This window comes from Habropoda laboriosa, unplaced genomic scaffold (assembly GCF_001263275.1).
Source record: "Habropoda laboriosa isolate 0110345459 unplaced genomic scaffold, ASM126327v1 scaffold203, whole genome shotgun sequence".
NCBI lineage: Eukaryota > Metazoa > Arthropoda > Insecta > Hymenoptera > Apidae > Habropoda > Habropoda laboriosa.
In genome coordinates, this window is record NW_017100358.1 from 215088 (window position 1) to 239538 (window position 24451).

The window sequence follows — 24451 nt, forward strand, 5'->3', positions numbered from 1 at the left end:
CTATTTAATTACAGTACCGCTCAAAAGTTTCACCCCGTCTGTTGAAATATCGGTGAAACTGAAAGTAACTTTTGGAAAAAATATCAAAATTTTCCTTAATTTATTCAATTAGTTACAACTAATTCTCACGGAGAATTGTGAGTAATTTACAGTGATATGGAGAGTGACCTCCACGTCAGTTCACTTAACTCAGATTTTCAAATTCGACTTTCTGAAAATCACCTTGGATAGAAAAATTCTGTATTTTTTCAATTTCTTTTCTAAAGAATCACTCCTAGTGTTCGCCTGTAAATAACTTTCGGTCGCTTCGAATTTGCCAAATTGTAGTTTCATCGGTTCAAAGGGCATCGAAGATTCGCGTCGCGCGATTAAACTTATGAGCGTTAGTGTACATACGTACGCTGGTCGGAATTAACGAGAACGAATCGTTCCCGTGCAAGATAAGGTTTTATTGCGTCAAGGGAAGAAGCCGTTCACGTGCTTTCGAATTAACGCCTTTGCCATCAAATGTGTAGCCCCCTGAGGGAGACTACAAATCATGTCCAGGGCTTTCCTGCGGCTTACAGAAGTCAGGATAAACGTTATCTCGTATCGAGTGTCTCGAAATCCGTGTTCTCGAATAATTTAATCGGCATTTGTGCGAAAGAATCGGGATAGACGTTGGTAAATCACCGGAAACTTCTGTCGTCAGCTCGACTTGATGTTTCTCGTTTATTACAACCATGTAAAGTACTATAGTACGATGTTCGTCGGTTAATCGAGGACATTTTCTTATCGCGCGAATGCTTCGTCGATCGCGATGTCCCATTTCACGTAGCCATTTTCTTCTTCACTGTCTTTACCTGTTCTTGTCACGTAACTTTTCCATCGATAATGAAAAACCCACACGTTATCTACAACGTGTCACGCTGTTCCTTGGTTATCATCGAATTCCAATCGAGACTAGACAGTCTACGGTTGTATACTCTACGTTTGTTCCTACACTTTCCGTGGAACAGACGAATTCCAGCCTCGATCCTCTCTCATCGTGTTCTATTTGACTCCGTGGTTAAGAGAAAGAGAGAACGAGAGAGAGATAGGGAGTTCTGTGAGGAGTATAAATATCAGCTGGCTATTCCCGTTAACGCAAACTGCAATTGTGGCGGCGATGGTCATTTTCTCACTACGAATTCTTACGTCTGTCGATTTGTATAGTTAGAGGTGATCTCGATGGCGGAAAAATTGAAGAACGGGAGAAATGGAAGCGATCGTTTTTGTTTCTTCTTTTCGGAGTCAGATTTAGCGTGAGAAATTGTTCTGGTAAAAAATGGCAAAGTGGACGATTAGATTTGGAAGCAAATTTCAATTGTGCAAGTGATCCTTTTCAATTCTTTCAATTTTTCTCGTCTATGTTAGGTTACAACTGGGTTAAATTTAGTATGAAAAATTTTTATGGTAAAAGAAGGAAGAGTAGAGTAAAAAGCAAATTTCAATTGTGCAAGTGATCCTTTTCAATTCTTTCAATTTTTCTCGTCTATGTTAGGTTACAACTGGGTTAAATTTAGTATGAAAAATTTTTATGGTAAAAGAAGGAAGAGTAGAATAAAAAGCAAATTTCAATTGTGCAAGTGATCCTTTTCAATTCTTTCAATTTTTCTCGTCTATGTTAGGTTACAACTGGGTTAAATTTAGTATGAAAAATTTTTATGGTAAAAAACGGAAGAGTAGAGTAAAAAGCAAATCTAAATTGTGCAAGTGGTCTTTTTCAATTCTTTCAATTTTTCTGTCCACGTCGAGAGGTGACAATTAAGCGAGATTTGGCATGGGAAATTTTGATCACGGAAGATGAAATGCAGGACGATTAGAAGAAGAAGATAAGAGGCGAGGTTTGAGGAGTTATCGATGCCGGTTCCTTGCAGCCCAGCTAGAAAATTCCAACATTCTTCAGGCTTCCATATCCATTTCGAGTTTAGCGAGAATCGATATTTGGCGTGGCCTTCGTGGTCCGGTCAGGGTGTAGGTACGCATGAGGTTACACACGCGTTGTCGTACTCCGTGTATTTCGTTTCTTCGGCTACGATACGAACGTGAAACACGAGGGATTATTTTTTTATTATTGCCCCTTGGAATCCCACATATTTATTCGCTAACTGCCGTTACTACGTATTTTTTTACGTTTACGTGGCTGACTTTGCTAGTGAACTTTAAATTTTGTGAAAAAAATCGTGATCACCTTCCTGTTCCACAACTTCTCACCATTTCTTTCATACGGTTGTTATGCTGTCACTATAAAACTTCTTCGGTGTTTCGTTAAATTATTTTTCACTTTCTAATGCGTTTGACCCTTCAGCTACGAAAGACTGAAGTAACATATTTTACAGCTGCAATAATTCCGAAAAAAGAATTACTCGTGCTAATTAATTTATCATGTATAACGTCGAATCTGATGGAAAATTGCATATTTGAAATGAAACGAACGACCAGGAGCATAATTATCACCACATTCGCTGCCACCAGGATATCCACAGCACACTGTGCAATACATCCGACGCACACGCTGCGTCGATGGCAGCGACTGTGTTAATCGCAAAACCAAACTCTGCAAAGAAAAGCGTAAATTCGTAAAATATTTCAATTAGAAAAACGAAAGAAGAAATGGTGAGGCACTTACGGTCTCGCTCGAGAGCTATTCGTTTCCGTTATAGATCAATAACAGGGAGGTGCGTGTAACGATAGGCCGGTTCGTAAATTTCCCTTATCTAAGGGCGAAAATCTGTCGTGCCGATGGCTAATGTAGACATTTCTTTTTTCCCCTCTTTTCGTTTTCTTCCTTTTTTCCTCTCCTTCTTTTTAATTATTATGCACGGTGCGAGCGCCACGTCGCCGACGCGTAGCGCACGGTTTTACGACGGTTGCGTGAAACGGTCGAGCTCAAAGTGAAACGGTGCTCATAGATTTTGGCGATCGATAATTTGGAATTTAAAAGGGAGGCGAGATACGTCGCCGAGCATGAGAATGCAACCGGAGGATTTATTACCCCGTAGATCAGATCCGGCGATTCTCTATTTCGCCTACCCCACCGTGGACGAACCATCGAATCGAATTTTTCATCGAGCAATAAAACACCTCGCGTTTCCCGCGAATCTTCCCCGTTGCACCTTCGTGACTGGATTTTTATCCGGGTATCGAAATTCTACCCTCTCGCGTTGATCCACGTGTAGAACGCAACGAAAATGTTTTTATTACCGCGTCGATGAAACACGGTGCTTCACTTGGTATTCGAGATAAAAGGGGTTAAAATTGCCTGGTACCTTAACATTTCATCGTGAACCGTTCTTTTTACACGCTAATTATTACAATTTAGAACGAGAAGAATCTATCTCGTCTCTGTAGGAGAAAGAAATTGTCAAAGTTTCCCGAGAAATTTCCACGAAGGTTTCATGAATAAAAGATCGCGACGGATCGGTCGCGCGCGTGTGTGTGATCTCTGTTTGAAGGTCCACCAGGTATAGATCGGAAAACGAAGGGAAAGCGGGGACAATTTGCCGGGGTAGGCGGCGTCAAAGAGGCTCCTGCTGTTTGTTTTGGCGTCTGGCGGTAAAAATGCCCGGATTTCGGGCAGCATCGATCGTGTGCACTGTACATTCTACGAGGCCAGACTGCTGCCGCTCCTTCATCTCGTTACATTTATAGACTTACAGAGAAGACTTTCGTACTTCGGGACACGCGCGAGCCGAGACGTGTCTCGCTCGCGTTCGCCACGCGGCGAACATATTAGTCATCCATATTTCCGATTAACCTAACCTCTTCCCTCTACTGTTCTCTCGCTCTGTCTCTTCGATCAACCATAGAACAAGAACTTGTTCCACGAGGTGTGTGCAACGTGGAGAAAAATGCTGCGGGAAAATCTAGCGCACCAGGTAGCACCGCGCGCACATCTATCCACGCAACTGGGTCAATGGCGGCTATGCCACATTTTGATTTATGATCCTGCGCCATACGATCGGGGACACCGACGTCTGACCACCCGGCCGCAGGATCGTGGGGGTGCCAACTTTTCTAGGTGGTCACGTTAGTTTTCTGAAGGTCCGTTCCTCTTTCTTCGCGTAAACGGAGGGTTTTGGGGATTGAGTTGTGGAGTTTCGGGGGAGAATCTTCGTGTACAGTCGGAGGAACTGATAGAGCGAGGTCGTAAATTGTGGAATTAAGCGGCGACGCTGATTGATTACTCGGGATCGGCAATTTGTGAATTAATATTGAGAATTGTTGAAGATACAGGTAGTACAAATTATCCTGCAGGTGTTGAGGATCAAGGAGCATACGAATTTTTTTAGATGTAGGCTTTGGGTGAATTTGGAATCTGTAGGGGACATCGAAAACCGCACTCAGAGCTGTTCAGTAGTGAATTAATATTGAAAATAGTCGGTGCAAATTACCCTGCAGGTGTTGAGGACTAAGGAGCACACGAATTTTTTAAATACACCGCTTTGGGAGAATTTGGAATTTCTAGGACATTGTAAACCGCACTCAGGATCGTCAATTTGTGAATTAATATTGAAAATTGTGAAAGATGTAGGCGCTGCAAATGATCCCTAAGTGTTAAGGATCAAAGCGCAGACAAATTTTTAAATATACTGCACTGGAAGAGTTTGAAAATCTAAGGAGCTCCTTATCTCTCTGATTATGCGTGTTTCGATACCACAGACTATAGGTACCTTCGATAAAGAAAAACGAGTTCTAAATTGCATCTACCTTCTGTCACGCGTACAACTGCAATTTCGAGAAGAGATTAATTATCTCGGAACTCGGAAGAACGTCGAGGCTGATATCGATCGTATTTATAACGGGTGACGAGTTTGAGAAATTCCTCGGTGGTATCTCGTGGGAGTACAAACGTGTAAAGTAGAGACACGTCATTGGCAGAAAAACGCGGCGGATGTGTCGCATGTTTCCACGGCCACGTAATCCGTCGAACACGGAGGTAAAAGTCGAAAAAAGGAGCGCTCCGAGACCGCGGCAATTCTATTGCTTAACGGCACCGTGAGTACACGGTAATTTATGGTAAACCAATGCGGGATCCGGTACACATACTACACATGTCCACGTAATTCCAACTGCGAAAAACACGGTTCTCTCTCTCTCTCTCTTACTCTCCTCGATTCTCTCGGGACATTCGAACGGAGGCGAAACCATAATTTCCCCGACGTTGTTATTAACATCTTATCCAAAGTGGAGAGAGAGAGAGAGAGAGAGGGAGAGACGGTCATTGCGGAGGAATTATAAGATGTACATCGATAAGGATTCCTCGGCTTACGCTTTCTCTCGGCTTAATATTCATGAGGCCCTTACCAATCTTCCCCTCTCTCCCCCTCCCGTGTATCGAGCCCTAATCTCATCGGATCGATGATAAACCGGTCGATCTTTCACGAAGTTAGTGGAAGGCCCTTTCCGTTCGTTTAACCACCGGCCAAAGGGATACTTTGTATGCTGTGTCTGACAATGACTCACCGGTGGACGAGCTTGTTAAGGCGCCTCTTCTCGTACGTGCGCCACCGATTAGTATTAATCCGCTGCTAGAATAATTCCCTCGGTATCGAGAAGAGGCTCGTTTAATCGGATTCCCCTTCGTGGAAGTGAACAGTCACCTTTCTTCACGTCACATCCAATTGCTTCCGGTAATTTCTATGTACCATCTTCGGTAATATTTCTTCGATTTCTCATTATCCGACGAATCTTCTTTCTTCCTTCAACTTCTTCCTCTCGTTTTTCGGGAAAATTCGCATTGGTCCAGATTCGTCGAAAAGTAACGGTGAGGATAGAGAGAGAAGGGGGGGAAAGCTATCAGGACGTAGAATTGCAGAGGGGTTATTTCGTCGAGAGAGTCGCGCGCCACTTGGACTCTCATTGTAGACAGTACTTTTAATTGGACTTCCGAGAAGAAGCGGCTGCTCGTCTCTGTGGGCCAAGCTTCTCGCTCCACGGTAATTTACTTGCTCTTGTTCCGTTCGGGAGAGCCACGAAGGGAAGAAGAGGAGAGACCGCCTCCGCTCGCTCTCTCGTTGACGAGAGTTCAACCAGACTAGATTGGTTACCACCAGATCCCCGGTTAGGTTTGAAGGTATGAAAAGTGTTTTGAACGGTAGGAGAGAGAGAGAGAAGGAGGAAGATTGGTAGAGAAGAACCGAGGGTGATGAAGGCGGGAGGGGAAGCGAGGTAGAGAGTGCACCCTTAAGGACCTAATCTCTTAAAGACAAGGCAGATTATTCCGCCTCGTTCCGCTCGCTCCGAAGAGTCAAGAGTCGCGGTGGCTCCCTTTAATTTTCCCGCCGTCCAATTATCCCAGCATGGCCGCCTCGTGGTAATATCCATCGACGGATATACACACCGAGACCGATCGAACGTTTCAACGACTCCTCCCTTGTCCCGGGTCTGCTCCTTTTTCTACGCTCGAATCAACAACCACGGATCTATGCTCCTAAGTATACAGTCTCCGCTCGGCTTCTTCCAGCTCTCTACACTTTTCGATTAATTTGCCGGAGAACTGGCTTGAGGTGGGAGATCGACGAACGAGCATCTTTGGAAATTCGGGGATTAACGTTGCTCTCGAACACGGGTTATTTTGCGGTGGGAATGGTGAAAATTTAGGGAGAATTAAATCATTTTTGTTCACCGGTGCGACTGTTTTTCGTCGCATTTTCACCTGCGCTACGAGAGTCTGACTCGTTACAATTCTTCAACGAGCGAAGAATCTTCTAGATTGCTCGCACAGGTATTCTTACCACGGTATTCTCATCGGTGGAATCGAAAAATCTGCATCAGAATTTGACAGAACTTCTGTGGACCAACGTTCCTCGTCTCTCCCTCCTCGAGCTCCCTTAGCTGAAAAACAGGAATCAACGGGCTGCTCGAGTTTCCCATGCAATCGTCCGCATTATGTCAACTATAATAAGTCTCCAATGATCCGGTGTCGAAGTAAAACTGGTAAAGAAAACGAGCTCCTCTCCCTTAAAACGTGAAAGAGAAAAAAGAAGTGTGGAGAGAAAGGAGGTCCGTGACGTTGTAGGACTCGTCGATCGCGGTGGTGCATCGGTGATCGAACCAGTGTTGGAGGGGACCCACGATTAGCAAGAGAAAAGCACGAAAAGTAGATTAGGCTATTGAATTGAGTTAGCCCCGTGGCACAATGGCGGAATAATAAAGAAGCGAGTTCGGTCGCAATCGGCAAATGAAACGGAATAAGAGGATTGGCTGGTCGGCAGTCATCCTGAACAAGATTGGCCGGACCTTAAGGGGGTGGCCAGTAGGGGGGGAAGAAGGGTGGTAGCTGGGCGAAACGAGATGAGATCAGGGAAGGAAAGAAATAACGAAGATTGCTTCCCTTTTTCTGCTCTCCCTCTCTTCTTTTTTACATTTCTCCATCTCCCTTCGCCTCCCTCCTCGTCCTTATCCTCTTCTTCCTCTTCTTCCTCCACTGGCCCCTGGCGCTTTTTCTTCGAGCTGCGTGTGTCCTGTTGCTGGATGGCATTGTCGCGTTGGGGCCCACCACCAGCGAGGCGGAATGGCCGGAGCATAATGCCGTCGTTTGTCAGTTCAGCTCTTTCTCGGTTCTTCTCTGTCCCTGGTCTCTGACCGAGTGATTAGCCGTGCCTTCCAGAGCGAACGACCATTGAATAGGCAGGGACAAACAAACGCCGCCCCGTAAAGCTTACCGAACGCCAATTATTATCGACAACGACGCTTTTCAAGAATCACCGGGTCTCTCCTATATATACGTGACCCTTAAACCCACTTTGCAACCGTGATTGACGAGGCTTTTTGCGCGTCGCGACGCCAACTATGCCGCCCCTTCTTTCTTTCTTCCTTTTTTCTTCTTCCAGGGTACTACACGTCGATTCTTCCTTTATATTCGATCGAACCTTGAAGAGGGGTTGGATTTTTCGACAGTTGATTGGTGGACTCGTGTGTTTCGTACTTTCGCTTTTGTTCACTTGTGCGATGGAAATTGGCAGAATTTCAGGTATTTCTTTTCCTTTTTTGGATAGTTGAACGGTGACTTATTCGTTCGTAAGAATAATCGATACGTTTTCGAAGTAGAGTCTCTATCTTAATTTCGTCTGTCGGCTGGATCGGAAACAATATAATTTCAACAGTATACACGTTAGGATCGTTTCTCGAGCGGCTCCGAGCGGGGTCGCTCGTCAATTTTGCGGCGAAAATTGATCGAGAAGTACAACGTGCCCTACCGCCTGCTCCCGGCATGCTTGACAAAAAACCATAATCGTGTGCCGCAGGAGGAACCATCTGCGGCTTCGAAAATCATGATGCGGACCATGTGCCGCCTGCCAACGATACCCTTCCAACGCGAACGGCTCCTCCGTAACCTAGCTGTGCTCTCTCGCTCCTCCGTATTTTCGACACACCGTAGAACGTGCGTGTGCACCTACGTAACCCCTTATACCATATTATCCTGTGTACGTGTAGAAGAGCAGAGAGAAGAGGGTCAGCCGCTCTCGAAAACCGCGACGAGAAAAATTCGCGATAATCCTATTTCGTTTTTTGCCCCCGCCGGGGTCTCCACTCCTTTTCGATTGCTTAACCTCGTCTCTAATATCGAGTCAAACTTGCGATACGAATTTGTTTCGTTGGAATCGAACGTGACGAATTACGGCTTCAAGTCTAACAAGGGAACCGTCGCGATCTGATAATCGTCGATATCGGTGAAACTTTGGTGTGTGATAGTGTTCGAAGATTGTTAGAGATAGGGGAATAGCGTAGATTGAGAAATTTTGTGTTTTTCAAATTTTATAGTTGAAAAATAGAAAATTTGTCAATTTACGCAATTTCTCAGGCTCTTGGAAATTATGATTTTCTTTGATTTGGGTTAATATCTCAAATTTATAATTCTCGAAATATTAGATCAAACATAGTTTACTATCCACATCTTTGAGGGCAATTTTCACCCCTCCACGATTGTCAATAAAAAAAAATACGTGTCAAATATTTTCTCGAATACTATCATCCATCAAAGTTTCATCAAAATCTCGCAAGTTTCGATAATTCTTCAAAAATTTATAAAAAAAAAAAAAAATTCCATCGATCCCTCTCTACAATAATTACCGAAAAATTCTTCCCGAAATCCACTGTATGTACACACGGTGCAAGGTGCTTCGACCGTAAACTGGCCGCAGGACAACGGGAACTTTGTCCCTGTATATCGGTCTCAATAGGGACTTGTGCGCGACAGGTGGCCGGGTCGCGGCGCTTTCCTATATCCTTGAGAGGCGGCAGATAAAGCCGATAGCTTATCTGCGAGACTTCACGCGGCGGATACAGCGGTTGGAAAACGGCAAACAAGATAACCTGTGTGCCAAAGACGGAACAAAGTAGCACGGGATAGAGAGCACCGTTCGAAATTCCCGCTACACTCTTGTCGTTCCACGTCTCTCGGCGTGTGTGTAATCCTTCGCTAATTAACCCATTTGCATCCACCTTTTCGTTAATTAGGAAACCAAGACGCGCGCCAGATCTCTCTCCCTCTCTCTTTCTCTTGCTCGAGGGCTGTTAGGACAGTCGAAGGGATTTTCGTGTCACCGGTTAATTTAGCATGCGACACTGTGTACACATTTCAGGCGGGAACACGGGTCGGCTCGCTGATACCCTTAATTATGAGTCAATCGGAGACACGAAACCAGCCTCGCGCGTACGATAAGCTTGGACTTTTTACGAGGCTGCATCCTCGGCCGCTTTGATGCCGCGTTTAGCTACAGGAGAGGATAAATAGGAGAGTTGTTCCTTTTTCGACCTGTTCGAGCAAGGGAATTTATGGGGTATCGGAGGAATTCTAGGAACGAGACGCGGAAGATTCGATCGGAATACGGAATTATCGTCGGAGCTAATTTTCCGATACGGTATATCGTTCAGAATTCTTTTCTTTCTTGTGTGTTTCTCAACGATTTCGAAGAAAAAAATAAAGAATGGAAAACATACCTGGCTGTCTTCTGACAATAATTATACAACGCAGTTTCTCGGAACAATAGACGAGAATCTGTTATTCGCTATCGTTGGTGATACGGTTAGAAATGGTACATTAATCGAATCAGATAATACAGCGAATTTCAACGATATTATCAACGTACGCGTGTTATCAAATCGTTCCTCTCAATTCGCTGATTATACCTACGTTACGTTTCTTTCCTTCTCGCGTCGATTCTCGAGGCGAAACCCGAGGCAAACGCCGTTTATACGCGTTACCAAACACACTGGTCGAAGCTTTGCAAAAAGAGACGTAAGACGGTGTTACATCAGATCAACGTGTTTGGATCTGTACGAGGCGAGACGCAGAAATTGCCACCTGTTGGCTGGATGCACACGCCTGTGTCGGTATCTCAGACGAAGAGAGAGAGAGAGATGTTCGTTTCAGTATTCGCGAGATAAAAGTCGAGATTACGTTCAGTTCTGCAGTGGTGCGCGGTCGTTTATTATGTCGCAATTCGAAAGAGGCCAGAGAAATTAATACACCGCGAAGGAGAAGAAGAAGAAGAAGAAGACGAAGAAGAGGAGGAGGGAATCGCGTACAATCGCGACGCCATTGTTTCCGTGGGCGCGCGAAAGATTCTTTCGGTTTTTCAGAAACTCATTGTCGAGAGAGAGAATCCGAACGAACGACGGGCTATTCATTACGAACTGCCTGTTTCCACGGATCCACGGACAATGAAGCTTTTTTCTTCTTCTTCTTCTTTGTCGTCGTACCTCTTCTTCCCTCTGTAATTTTGGCGTTTACTATGATCGGTGGAGGTTATCGTCGTGTAAGGAAACCGTTGATTCCACTCTCGCTCCATACTTATCGAAGGATTGTTTAGGTTTTCGAAGTTGGAGAACAATGCTGGAAGAGGCACATTTTGTCGTCGCCCCACTTTCCCAAACACGGAAGAGGATCGAGGCATTTTGTAACCGTTCGAGAGAGAGAGAGAGAAGTGGTTGGACGCTATTTTCGTGAGCTGACGCGAGTTTCTTTGGGGAAAGAAGTGTTTTACCGTGTCATCGGTTTGGCTTGCGTCATGCTGCCACTCTGCGCGTGATCGATAGCGGGATTTACAATGCGTGTTGTTCGAGATCGAAATCGGAGGATACAGCTTTTCAATGATATTGTATCTCTCTCGCGATGAGTAATTTGTAGGTTTTGTCTCGAGGCTGTGGAGAACTGCTCAATTGCTACGGCGTATGTAATAAGCGAGTCCTTTTTTTCTCTTCTTCTTCTTTTTGCCCTCATTCGACGCATCGCTGCGATATACTGTACGGCTGGAAGCCTTATTGCCTCCCTTAAACTCGAGAAGGGACATACGCGCATTAGTCTCGTTTCTATTTCACAGAACACCGGCCCTGCTTATCATCGTTCGTTGTTCCACGATACATTCCTGGGACGTTGACTATTTATACCGCTCGTCTTTCTCTTCGTAATCGATCGATTATTCAAACAGTGATATTAATCGTTTGTACCACTCGAAACGCTGCTAAACAATCGCTAACCGAGGTTGAAAAAATCCTCCATTCCAAACGGTCTCGAGCATCGATCATCTTCGTCTTCGTGATCCACGAATTATTCAAATCTCTCGCTTCAACCAATCAAAGAAGAAGAAAAGGAAAACACTCAGACACTGGCGGGCTCCTGAAGGTAAAGCCACGAGCAGAACCTCAAAATCCAGTCGATTCCCAAGCAAACACCTCTATCAACTTACCGATCATCCCTGAATGTAGTCGAAATCAGAGGTCAAGTTCGTCCAAAAGGTGGCCATAGGCACGGACACCCGGAAGCCTTATTATTCCACGGTATGGTAAAGAAGAAGAGAAGCATAGAGAGTTAGTCTTACCCTAGAGAAAGGTAGAAAGAACGAGAGAGAGAGAGAAGGAGAGGCGTTTGGGCACGCATTAGTCCCGCCTCGATTTCGGGGTACATTTCGTAGCAGCGGTGGCGGGCGCGTGCCCAGGCGCAAACGAGCGAGCGTTGCGAAAAACAGGTAATGGCGTTGAAGTGCATTCGGCAGCTGCACGCCATGAATACCGGGCATGAATACCCTGCACGAGGTGAAGAACATGTGCGAGCCCATGTCTTCTTTTGGACCCGATGCCCGCACACACGATGGCCCAATGGGTCTGTTCTCTGGCCGCCGCCACGCTTGCGCTCGTAGGCCTCCTCGAGCCCTATCAAGTGGAAAAGATACGTCCTGTGCTCGTCTATCCGGCCCCCCTAAAGTATTATATCCTATCGAGAGAGCTCGACGCTTTTTTTTTTTTATCTTCTTCATCGATCGATCCCTATACGCCCGACGCACGCGTCTCTCTCCCTTCCTCTCTGGCTTTTTATTATTAGCGTGTATACAGTCTTGTTCTTATAGTGGTTGGTCGCGCGCGCGACCCTTCATCCCTGCTGGCTAGCTGGATCTTCGTCTGCTCGAGAGGCGTATAATGTTTCCTGCTTTTGTGCACGGAAACTTCTTTCGATCACCGGAGCACACCTCGGTTAGGTTTCGTCGTTTAATTTCACTTGGTCTCGTTCGGCCGCACGCTATTTGATTAGCAATGGAATTATTTAGAGGGTGTCAGAGGGGTTGATATAAGGTGGCGCGAGGAGAGAAAAAGAAAAACAGGAATGGCTGTTAATGGGACGATAAATATCCGTGCTGGTGGTTCGGTGGAAGCGTTGCTGCTTTTTTATACAGCTACGTGACACGAACCCTTCTTCAACCCTCTCACTCTCGACGCGTCTCCCTTTTTCTTCTTTATATCTCTCTAGTGGGCCACCTCGTTGATCTTCCTCCGTTGAAGAGGCGTGTAAAGCATCCCTCTTGAGGGGATAATCTGCTTGATGCATCGAGAATTATCGTTAAACCTTAACGCGCGATAACCAAGTGTGTGTGTCGTCTAGAATTACGTCTGTAATTAAATTCAATTTCTTCTTTTCATTGGGGAATTTATATACAGTATCGATCGTGAATCATTGGAGAAATTGTGAGTCAGGTAATGGAACCAACGAGAAGACACTTCACTCCTTCGTTTCTTCATTCGATACGCTCCTAACCTTTTCTAGTGGACCACCGCCACGTCGTGATCCTCGAGAATAAGGATCCTTCGCTGTTTTTTTTCTCAACCGGTGTATCGCTTTCAATATCCGTTCTCGCTCGAATCACCGTCAAATTCGCGAATATTTCTTTGATAGCGAAAGGTATACACCGGCTCTTATCCCGTAAGTCACGATTAAACACACTCCGCTTAAAAAAAATCCTTGTTACGTGTCTTACGAAAATTCTATCTGAACGAAACATTTCCTCGGAAGATAGGAAATATATCTGCGCGATAAGGTTTGGTGATTTCGCGAAACAGGGGAGTGTACGATGATTTCTATCGGCCCGGTTTTTAATTGCCACTCTATAAAAGACCGGCGAAGTGGAGAGAAAGAATGGAAGCCTGTTTAGAATTAGTGCTCGAAGAGAACGAACGAGTCGTTTCATTTAGTGCCGCTATCCGCAACTGGATCGTTTCAGGGGCGAGTTTACGAGCGGCGTGACGAAAGGTTAGTCCGGTTGCGTGAAAAGTGGGATAATAAGCCAGCGATGCTGATTAACCCTGCCATCGATTTCTGCCGATCGTATCGTTGCTTCGCGCTGCCGATCCATCCGCCACCTGGCTGAACCGGCTGTTCCCGTACGCGTTTTTCGTCCACGTGGAATCGCGCCGCGCAGTTGGCGATGGTCAGTTTCCTTCTCGTTTCGAAAATTTCGTTATATCCCCGGAGTGGAAAGTAGTTTAAAAGGAGGTTCGAAAGATGGGAATAATCTGGTAAGTTTAGGTCTCCACAAAGGGCGAAAAAGAAAATGAACCATAAAGGTGAGAGAAAAAAATCGACACCGTCTTAGAAGCAAATCTAATAAATGAATGCAAAAGAAACCGGGAGGGCGACGACGGCGGTGGTCGATGAGATTTCGGAGGCAGCGACACGCGGCGGCAGCTGCCGTCTGCCAGGGCGGTCACCCCCGACGACGTATGCAAATCAGCCAGCCACCGATTCTTTCCCCCCTCGTCAGCCTCGTTCGTCCTTGCTCCTCTCCTAACACAACCCACCTCTCCCTCTTCTCTCCCTTATAAACTAATTAAAACGCAACCACTCCAAAGGTATTTAACCATCCCTCTCTCTTTCTACCCTCGAACAGAATGAAAACCACCTTCACAAACAGATGCTTCTCTATCATCCTCTTCTACACCTCTCGAAACGTTGTGCAAGCACAGTGCCTCATCATCGGGCATAGTTAGAGACTCGCGAGTCGACCTTAATTGCCGGGAACGTCGAAATTCCTCGCAATTTAGCTTTGCTCGAAACACCGCGATGCAAACGGAGGAGAAGAGGGTAGTAGCGAAATAAGGAAAAAGCAAGAGTGATAGAGAGAGTGGAGGGTTAGAGAAGTAGAAAAAAGAAGAAGAATGATGAGAGTGGCGGAGTGTAGAGTAGGTGGGGAGGAAGAGAAGGAAGAAATGGGTCTCTCTCTCTCTCTCTCTCTCTCTCTCTCTGGTCGAGCGGCTCGAGCGGCGGGAAGGGAGGCGGAATTTTGAAAACAGGTTATGGAGGCAAGAGGCGCGTGCCTGCCGACGTGTCCCACGAGTTCGGCAGCTGCGCCCGTCTGAATGGGACGTGCCCCGAGAGCATGTGCGATCCACGCTTTTCTACGGAGGCATATGCGTGTACACGCCGCGGTGAACCGGTGCTGCTGCTGCTACCTCGAGCCACCATTTCGTCTACGGAAAGATTATGAAAATATACACGACTCTCCTTTCTACACGCTCCTCCACCCTCTCTCTTCTTCGTCTCTTTTCCCTTCTACCAAGCTCTCGCTTTCTTGTACTAGGTATACCTCTGCTCTCTACACGTGTATACACGTATTGTCGCTGACAGAGAGTACACTCTAGGACGTTATGAAATCCGCACCTCCCACTGCTCACGCTTTTCTCCGTCTATCGCTATACGCCTCCCCTAGACTTGGCTTAGCGCCTAGCCGCTGCGACCAGCAGCTGTGGCTGCCTCGATCGGGGGTGGCGAAGCATCGACCATCTTCCAGTCGCATCTCTCATTCACGTACCTCTCGTTCATTCCCTCCCTCGTTTCTTTAGCCTGGAAACTTCGGATAAAGCAATCGAAATTGAGATCTACCGGGGGTGAATCCGTGTGGTCCGTGGAATTATCGTGTCTTACGGCGTTGCAGGGAGATCGTAGAAACGCTGGGGAACTCGCGATGTAGATCACGATGCGTAACTATTGAGGTTACCATTCCTCTGGAATCTCTTGATTAAATCCTCCGATTATCGATCTCTTGGTTGTGTTTCGATCAGATACCAAAGGGAGAGAAATGATTAAACGAGCAATTCCAACCTGGCCTGTCTATGTTCAGCTGGTGGAGAGTCCACGGGGGTGAGAAACTGGCCTCTTCTATCTCGCCCTACTCAGACGAGATTTTTTTTCTTCTTGTCAAGCTCGATATACCTCGGACTTATGAATTTCCGTGTTTAAACGAGGCGCAGCTGATACCAGGACCGGTCCCCGGAAGGACCAGCAGGAGGCTCTCCTCCTCGTCTCGTCTCGTCTCGTTGGAAAATTCATCTCTCCCCGTGGCACTCCCCCTTGTCTCACTTTAAGGCTGCTGCAGCTTTTGCCAGACACGTGACCAGACACGCCCAGAATTTCTCGTATAATTCAAGAATCGCTGTCGGTGGCTGTCTCGATAGAATTTATCCTGGCTCTCCACTCTCTCTCTCTCCCTCTATCTCTTTCTCTCGAGGGTTGGTCCCGTCTTCTTCTTTTTCGTCTTCTTTTTCTGCTGCAAGGGGCGGCCGCGCCTCTCGAGCTGTGAATCGTTTAACAAATTAGGGGCTCGCGACCGGACGTTCAGTCGGAAAGCACACAGGAGCTGTGGTATTCTTTTCTTCTGGGTAAAAATATGAGATTTCAAACCTCCTTGATGGTAGTCATCTGGTTTATATAGGTTTTGAATTATAATTTTCACAAGGGAAGAAAAACGCGAAGATATTCGAGATATTTCATACGAAGAAGGACTTTTAACACGATTCTACGAGAGAATACGCGTGCGTGTGTGTATAGACGCGTCTTTACATTTTCTTTCGTTGAACCGATATAGTACGCGTTTACGCAACGGCTGGCGTGCTCCACAAACAATGCGCCACGTTAATTTTCCTCTTTTTCGCTTACATAAATATCCGTTAATCGGCGTGTTCCCTGTGCTCGTTGATCGTGGTCGCCGTGACGCGTGCATACGCGCGACACGCTTATAAAAAGAATCGTAATTGCTCGTACACGCTGCCATTACGCGCTTACATAACGTCGTCCGCAGGAACGAATCGATATTCCCCCGATATATTCTATTTATATTAACGTGTAGGTATAGGTACGCGTGCACTCGACGATATCGTCCTCGAGGCGTAAAACGCGTCGCAGACCAGCGACGGCCGGTGTTCAGTTTATCGCGTTTCTGTTGACACTTTTCGAAGCCGCCTCGCGACAGGTTAAACAAATCGATTTTTACGAGTAAATTGGAGTTCCGATAAAAAAAAAAAAAAAAACGGCGTGTAAACGATCTTCCGAGATTCGATCAGTTTCTTTCGAAACGGAATCGATAAAGTAACAAACACCAGAATTTCTCGATCATCGGTTGAGAATTCCTCGAGTTTTACACACGGATTACGCGTTTTATCGAGGGAGGAAATTGGAATTTCTGAAAACAAAATTGTAAACGCTTAAGCCCCTCGACCTGGTTCTCCTCTGATAGAATTGAATTGTCATTCTATCATTTAGATATCGCTACTCGGTCCGATAAGATTGCCATTAATCTGCCACATAAATCAACTGCTGAAGCAACAGGCCGAATTTCTACGATGACACACGCGCACAGGAATTCGACGAAGAGGAACACTCGAAGTGTTTGTAAAAAGTTGTTGAAAATAGATATTCAGATCGAGAGTGAACCTGTTCGCACATACGATTCATCCCGAGTGAATCGTATTGCATAAATGTCAAGTGTCGTTCGAACGCGTTCCTCCGCGAACGTATCAGGAATGTCGCGGCGAAAAAGGTTTGCGTCCTTTGCGGGCGTTCAAGTCTCTAATTGCCCGCGCGAGCGAGCGCGCCTTCTCCACTGTACGCGCCAATCCAGTTCGATTCTCTTCGATAGGCTCTTCTGAACGTTGTTTCGCGTGTTCACACCAACGAGACAAATTGTCAAATTGTAGCGACTTTTTTTCACGCTGTTCGTACTTCCTTCACTGCCACTCTAAAGAAAATCTCCCGGACCAACGGTGAAATACTCGCGGACGAACATTCGTCCGATTGTTCGCATTAAAATTTTCACGAAATTTGGCCTGTCTTTGATCGAGATTAAGATTTCATCGGGAAAGATTCGGTGTCTATTTTCTATGTTTGTCGGCGAAGAAAACGTATCGAAGAGGAAGATAAATCTGTCGTGAAAAAAAATGGCTAGGAATTGGCAGTCTTAAATTTGTCGCTTTCGTGTGAACATACGCGTAAGTCACCACGTGTGTCGTACTTTACATTTGCTGTCGTTACGAGTGTTTCGCGTCGATCCGAGAGGGGAAATTTCGTAAAGGAGACTTTGGCGATGTTTAAGAGGATCTTCTTTGCGATGTGTCGAAATTCGTTGACGTAAGTAGGTGACGGTATAGTTGCAATGTGGCCGGTGACTTAAAGTACAGCCCACGTGGTCTGCTCTTGATAATTGATCATTTCCCTCGTGGACGCTTCTGTTAAACGCTTCTGCTAGCTCGTTCCCGGCGAGATCGTTCTCAACACGAATCGCGAACCGCCTTGAATTTAGGTTATTTTCTAATTGCACGCACTTTACCGTAACTTCCGGTCTAGCGGGGCCGCGACCGCTCTTTTCTGCACGCTCGTTGCGTTTTCCAGCAATTTTTGGCAACCATTCACCTCGTCGGCGATTATCCTCCTCTGTTTCTCTCGTCGTTGTCTACTCGAGAATTGAACAATCGCCTTCTTAGAAATTTCTTCGATAAAAATTCTACGCCTCTTTTTTTCTTCCCTATTGAAGAAATCTCTTCTTGCGATACTCTTTCTTCGGACAATAAAATCAGGTGTTTCTCGTTATCCGTCTGCGAAGACAAAAGTACACAATCGAGAGAATAGCGTCTATAGAGGTGGAAGATTCGAATGGAAGATGAATTAATACGTTTCTCTGTTATGCAAACGAAGAGGCACGAACTATTTCTTTGGTTAATATTCTATCAAAGACACTCGATCGTCAAAGGACCACGGACATTTTTCTCCGTGTTCTAGGAGTGCTTTGCAAGGCAAGTGTGAACGTTTCAGCGAGGATTGACGTCACGCACTTGACGCAAGGTGTCAGTTTTGTGTGTCACATCTAGCATGTTAATCGAACGGGATCGCCGGCATTCGAGTTCCGTGAAAACGTTGCGATACTTCACGTAGCCAATTTCCCGTCGTGGACGTGTCTATCGAATGAATCACGACAACGTCGATTACATGTTATTAGCTGACTGCTATAATCCGTGTGAGAATAGCCACTCTGTCGAATTAACACATCGACTCTGCCATTTTTGCAGAAACTTTTTAACAGGTTTCGTCACACTAGAAAGTCAAAGTGTGTTTTGATACGGTGAGTTTGCGATTCTTTTTTCTTTTTTTTTCACACAGCCTGGGAGAAAATCTACGGCAATTAAAGTTGATAGTTGTCGCGCACGATATCGTGCACGGCTTACAACACGCCTATTACTGGGACAAGGTCGCCGTGAAATCTGGAATGTCTTCTGAAAAACGATTCCGGTTAAGAGCGTATCGAGCTGCGATCTTTCAGCCTGCTTTCGATCAGGTTCCAGTGAAATAATCGCCGGAATTGTCTTTCTCTCATTTTTCACACTTTTCTCAAACATTTTCTACGTGAAATGTGCCTTCTTCAAAAGTGTTCGCGAAGATTGCAAAACGAGGGTAAATACTTAGATAATCACACTTATTTAGAGCAAATCTTCCCTGAAACTTTTCCACGCGAAATGTGCATCCTTTTTAAAAGTGGCAAAGGGTAGGGTATTAAACTTCGCACAATACAGATTTCGCCCTTTAGCCATTCGAGTCCTGAAGGAGCGTAAAATAGGTCCGCCCTATAGAGCTGGCAGGCTTCATAGAATCTCACCCCAAAATCTCGCGAAAAACGGAAACGAACGCTCGATAGGAGAGTAGGCTGCAACCTGATCCAATCATCGTGAATAATCGACGCTCGGGATGAAAGGCAGATGGCTTTAAAGCGAGGCGGCGTAGGGTGGGTGGAAAACAATTTCTCTTTCGTGGCAAATATTTTACCTCCAAACAGAGCACAATGGGCATAGCGACACAATGGCTCGCCGTGGAAAAGCCTTTCCAACTTTCCTCGAAACTCGCCCTTAAACACAAAAGTATCGCGTTCGCGTGTGTTCTGGTTTACATACCACCCCCGCATCTTTCGAAAAACGCGACAACCCTCGAACAATTATTTACCCTCGGACATTTAGACAGAAAGTTTCGCCCTCTCGTCGAGACCGTGTGTTTGTTCCGTTGTTGAAAAGAAATGTCCCTCGGACGGGGATAAAGTCGTGTTTTCACGATCGTTTTCAACGATATCGAATAGCGGTTTGACGTCGCTCGAGAGATAGCGGTACGTGGGATCGAGGTGGAGGAAATTTGTGAAAATTACTCGCGTGACAGGGAAACGTTCACGTCCCGGACGTCTTGAATGTTGTTTCTTATTAATATCGTTCGACAACACGGAGGGTTAATTCAGGCTATTTTCGCGATAACGAGGATTTCGGGCGAGAGGGTCGTGGTATCTAGATTGTCCCGCTTTTTCTTTCTTTCCCCTTTTGTCGGTATAACGATAGTGCTCTACCCTTGCAATTTGAATATTTTATCACGATATTTGCAATTTCTGGATTAACAGGTATTGCTTTATTCAACTCGTCGACTGATTACGTCGACCTCTCCAATCCCTCCCGTTAAAAGGGTAAATCGCCGAAAATGTCGCGTGACGTCTCACACACTCCTACACACTATCCCCTGTAGCCCCTCGAATTCCACTCCCACTAAAAAAAAAAAAGAAACAATCGCAAAAATTTACACGATATACACTGTCCACCGAAAGTTTGCAACCACTGTGCGTTGCATTCACCGACAGATATTAACGACTCGAAGAAACATTTTCCCAAATCTTCAACCACTCTAATCTACCGAAAGAAAGGTAGAAATAGCTTATGTCACCCTCTGAAAAATTTCCCCCATCGACATAAAATTGACAAGTGATCCGAAAACTTTTAGCGTAGCATATCCCCCACGCACACCATCCAACGCGACTGAACATACACACGCAGAGGTATACACACGTGCGACCTATCCTCCGAAGCAAGGATATATTATTCGGTTGGTCGGTGGGCCGTTTGCGCCACGTCGTGTTTAACTACCCCCGGGTGTGCGTGGATCAGCCGGCTAGATGAAGCGGAGCCGGGCCGAGATAAAACACACTGTAAACGGCCGGCCGGTCGGATATTTGGTTACAGGGAGGCGGCGGCACGTGCGCCGGAGTTCTGGGCCAGGTGGTGGAGCTCGTGCCGTTGAAGAAACAGAAGAGGCAGCAGCAGCAGCAGCAGCAGCGGGGGTGGTGGGAGGCTTGGTGGATGTGAGGGACGAAGGAAGGGGAGTAGGAGGATGCGAGCCGGTTGGAGCGAGCGTGATCGAGGAGGTTAGTTGTTCACCGGTGGCGGATGGCGAGGTCTGCTGCGGCGACAGCAGTACCACCACCAACTATAGCCACCGTCGTCATCACCTCCACCATATACATCGTCGCCATAGTCATCATCGTCACCAGCAACAGCAGCAGCAGCAGCAGCAGCAGCAAGAGCAACAGTGTCATCGATGTCACCAACGAAGGGACAGCGTCGTAGCTAGCAGCAACGAGCTCGTCGTCGACGAGGAAGTCGACGATGAGTCTACGTGCCAGGACACCGCTGCTGCTACTACAACCACAACACCCTCGCCACCAGTTGCAACGACAACCACTTCGCCTCGTCGAGACAACATCGGTCGTCAGCATCGCGAGCTCCATCACCATCAACGTCATCATCATCATCGTCTGCATCATCATCATCATCCCTACCACCATCACCATCATCATCAACAACCTCATCACCACCACCACCACCACCACCACCATCATCATTATCATCTGCATCAGCATCTTCATCAGCGGCTCAGGGACGACAGACCGCCCAGTGATCATAATCATCGGGACGAAAGCGTGGAACGCATCGTCCATAGGACTACCACCGATCGTCACGCGGATGGTACCACCGTCACCGATAACCCTGCCACCGTCACTGCCATGACGAGAGGATGCAGGATCCCGCCCTACCTCGCCACTCTACTCATCCTCTCTTACACCCTCTTCGGTATCGCAGGTTAGTGAAAATGCATTCTATTATATATCTCTAACCGATCGTTTCGAACGAGGCTCTTCGTCGACCCCGGGTGTTGCAACGCAGTGCTGAAACAGTGAAGTGATAACGTAAGGGTTGAATCGGTGCTGTCCGAAAAGTGAGAATACGGAGTTTAAGAAGGCTTTGTACGTGGATACGTGTCTGATTTTGTTCGAAATTTATACGTGAAATCGTGGACAGCACTGGTTTAAACTTTCCTTTTTTTTTTGTTCCTTTTTCAATGGTATTTTTGAATGGTAATTAACGTTAGGTGGGATTTTCGCAAAAGCCTATTACAACACGCGCATAGCTGTAATTCTTGAGTACACCGGAGAGGCGCAAAGTTACCAAATTGCAACGTGCACGACCGAAAAATGGCCGTAAGCCGAGACGGGGCTGCGTACAAAGCGATCCCATTGTCCGTATTCAGGGAACGCGATCTCGAGTGGACGCGTGGCGACGACAGATTGCAAGAATGCAACACGTGCGACGCTCCCCGGGACCCTGATGGCCCGTAACAATTATGTACATACCGCGTGAATTGTTTCGTCGAATTTGCAACGCACATGGCACGCCGTGGACAACCCCTCCTTCAATCTGACGTGACCGTGCAAAGAGGGAAAAAAAGGGATGCAATTTAGTCAAATTACCATACAAATTGCCATAATACGCCGTATACACACAGGTCAATTTTTCCACGAAACCGTCACTTTTACAGCTGTATTCCCATCGTTTAACTCGAATTATCCGTACTTTTGGCCTCGAACGAGAAAGTACCATTTTTCGAAAAGTTTACACATTGTTGTGTGTTACATTTCCATTTTTCGTTTCTTTCGTGAAAATAACGCGTGTATTTAGGTACGTTACGAAATTCAAGAGACAGACACACAGCATCGTCTGGTGTCTGTCTCTCGGGTCACCGATCGAGGAGGCGCGTTTGCAAAATTATAACAGGTGACAGATAGCAAAGGCTCGCACGGGGCGGATGCGACGTGCAACGTTCCTCGAAAGAACGCCCGGTGTGCGTTGTGTTGCGCAGCTCGTGGCACACACACGCGTACAGCTCACCTCCTGCGTGTCTCTCTTATTACCCTGGCCACGTTTCACGTGCTCATCGGCGAATATTTCCAACTTTCGAATTGTTCGATGGTATGCCCGATTAACGCGGCGAGTCTCTCCTCGAGTGCCTGGCGTTCCTTTGCGCCCTTTTTATCCTCCATGTGTACCATCTCTGCTTTGTATAAAAACTGCAACGCACGATCCAGCGGCTGTCGAAAATGCGAAAAATGAGGCGTTTTGCTGCTCTGAATATTCGCAGAAGAATTTCGGCGAAAAAGAGGAAGAGGAGAAAGAGAAGCTGGGGATATTAAATTCAGGTGAAAAAATTCGAAGATGCACAAGATAGTGGCTGAAAATTGCGATAATTCTTTCTTCTGCTGAAACGAAAGAAATTGCGATAATTTTTCCTTCTTCTTCGCCCGAGAAACGGCAGAAATGGCGAGAAATGACGAACAGAGCGAGAGTGGATGGAAATGTTGAAGGGAAGAAAGAAAAGTTGATTTGGATTTAGAGGAAGTTAATGGGCGCCGATCGAAGTCAGCGACGTGATAAAAGACGCGGAGCGAAGGAACGGTTTTCTTGGTAAGTTTCTAAGGGGGTGTCAGAGGGGCGAGGCTCGAGGCACGAGCACTCAGGCCAGCCCTAAAATACGGGCCGTCCATTGTGTGTTGGTAAAGCCTGGAAGCCGTCGGAATTTCTAAAGCGACCATTCGACAATTCGCCTCTCTCCCTCGTGCCCCGGTAATGGGATAAATGATGCTTGGCCTTTGGTCGTTACACAACTTAATCGAGCAAATTCGCCCGCTCAACCGCTTTCTCACCGAGCTTTCATTGATCCACGATCAAAGTGTCATTTTTCCTCGTGAACACGCAATGAAACCCTTTTTAGAACGTACCTATACCACACGAAGAGCCTCGATCTTTTCTTTTTTTTTTATTTTCACCGTTTCCAATCGAACGTACCAAATTTTCTAGACGTTCCGATGCCTAAATATTTGTAACAGAGGTTACGGGTTAACGGGAATTGAACGGTGGGAGTAATTTTGTATGATTTTCTTGTCAACAGACGCCTGTTCATCGCGGTCGACGCCGAAACCACGGCCACCGACGCCGACGCCTCGACCAAATATCACATTCCACATGTACACGTGTCCACCGGATTATGCGGAATGGTACTGCTTGAACGGTGCCACTTGTTTCACTGTCAAAATCGTCGATTCCCTCCTTTACAATTGTTTGTAAGTACATACCCTGTCGTCTCTTTTCTCTTCTTTCTTTCTTTCGTTGGAGAAATCTTGCAGTTTGTTCCGCACGCGCCATTTTGGTGACCTCTTCTTCAATTATCGTACATACATCGAACGTAACAAGTATCGTAATATAAAAATACAAATGCAAGATTTTTCTCCCACGAAACGAACAATTTTGGAAAAAGTCGCGATTGCAGAAATATTTCCACAACGTTAGAGAACTATGGGGTTAAAATAGTTGAAATTCCACAAAATCCCCCGAGCCTCTGCGAAATGATAACTGTGTGCAGGCAACAGAGGCATGTATGCAATCTTCTCATGGAACCGCAATCGTGATCGAGGCTGGCGCACGCATGAGAACGCAGCCGCAGCCTTCCTCCGCGGACATTTAAATCACGACTCGCGTGCTTTTCGTGTACGATCGAACAGGAGAAGCCGTTAACCGATTATTACCTATCGTGTCTATCGACCGCGGCGGCGGCGGCCACGTTGTTCACTTTAGAAATCTACCGTGAATAATGGTGCGCCTTCAGTCCCGTTTATCCCATCGAACCTTACTTTAATTCCATGCTTTGTTTAACTCGCTGGGAAAGAAGAAAAAACCTGTTCACCCTGTGTGTGCG

General features: G+C 46.3%; 1 protein-coding gene across 1 annotated transcript in view; it reads left to right on the forward strand.

Annotated features, from left to right (window-relative positions):
* Positions 1 to 24451, forward strand: part of LOC108574684 — a 49629-nt gene that overhangs the window by 19164 nt on the left and 6014 nt on the right. Inside the window, exons 2-4 of the mRNA XM_017937308.1 lie at positions 20608 to 21089; positions 21138 to 21504; positions 23648 to 23819. Coding sequence (XP_017792797.1) covers positions 20608 to 21089; positions 21138 to 21504; positions 23648 to 23819 — 1021 coding nt within the window. The remainder of the gene's footprint in view (positions 1 to 20607; positions 21090 to 21137; positions 21505 to 23647; positions 23820 to 24451) is intronic.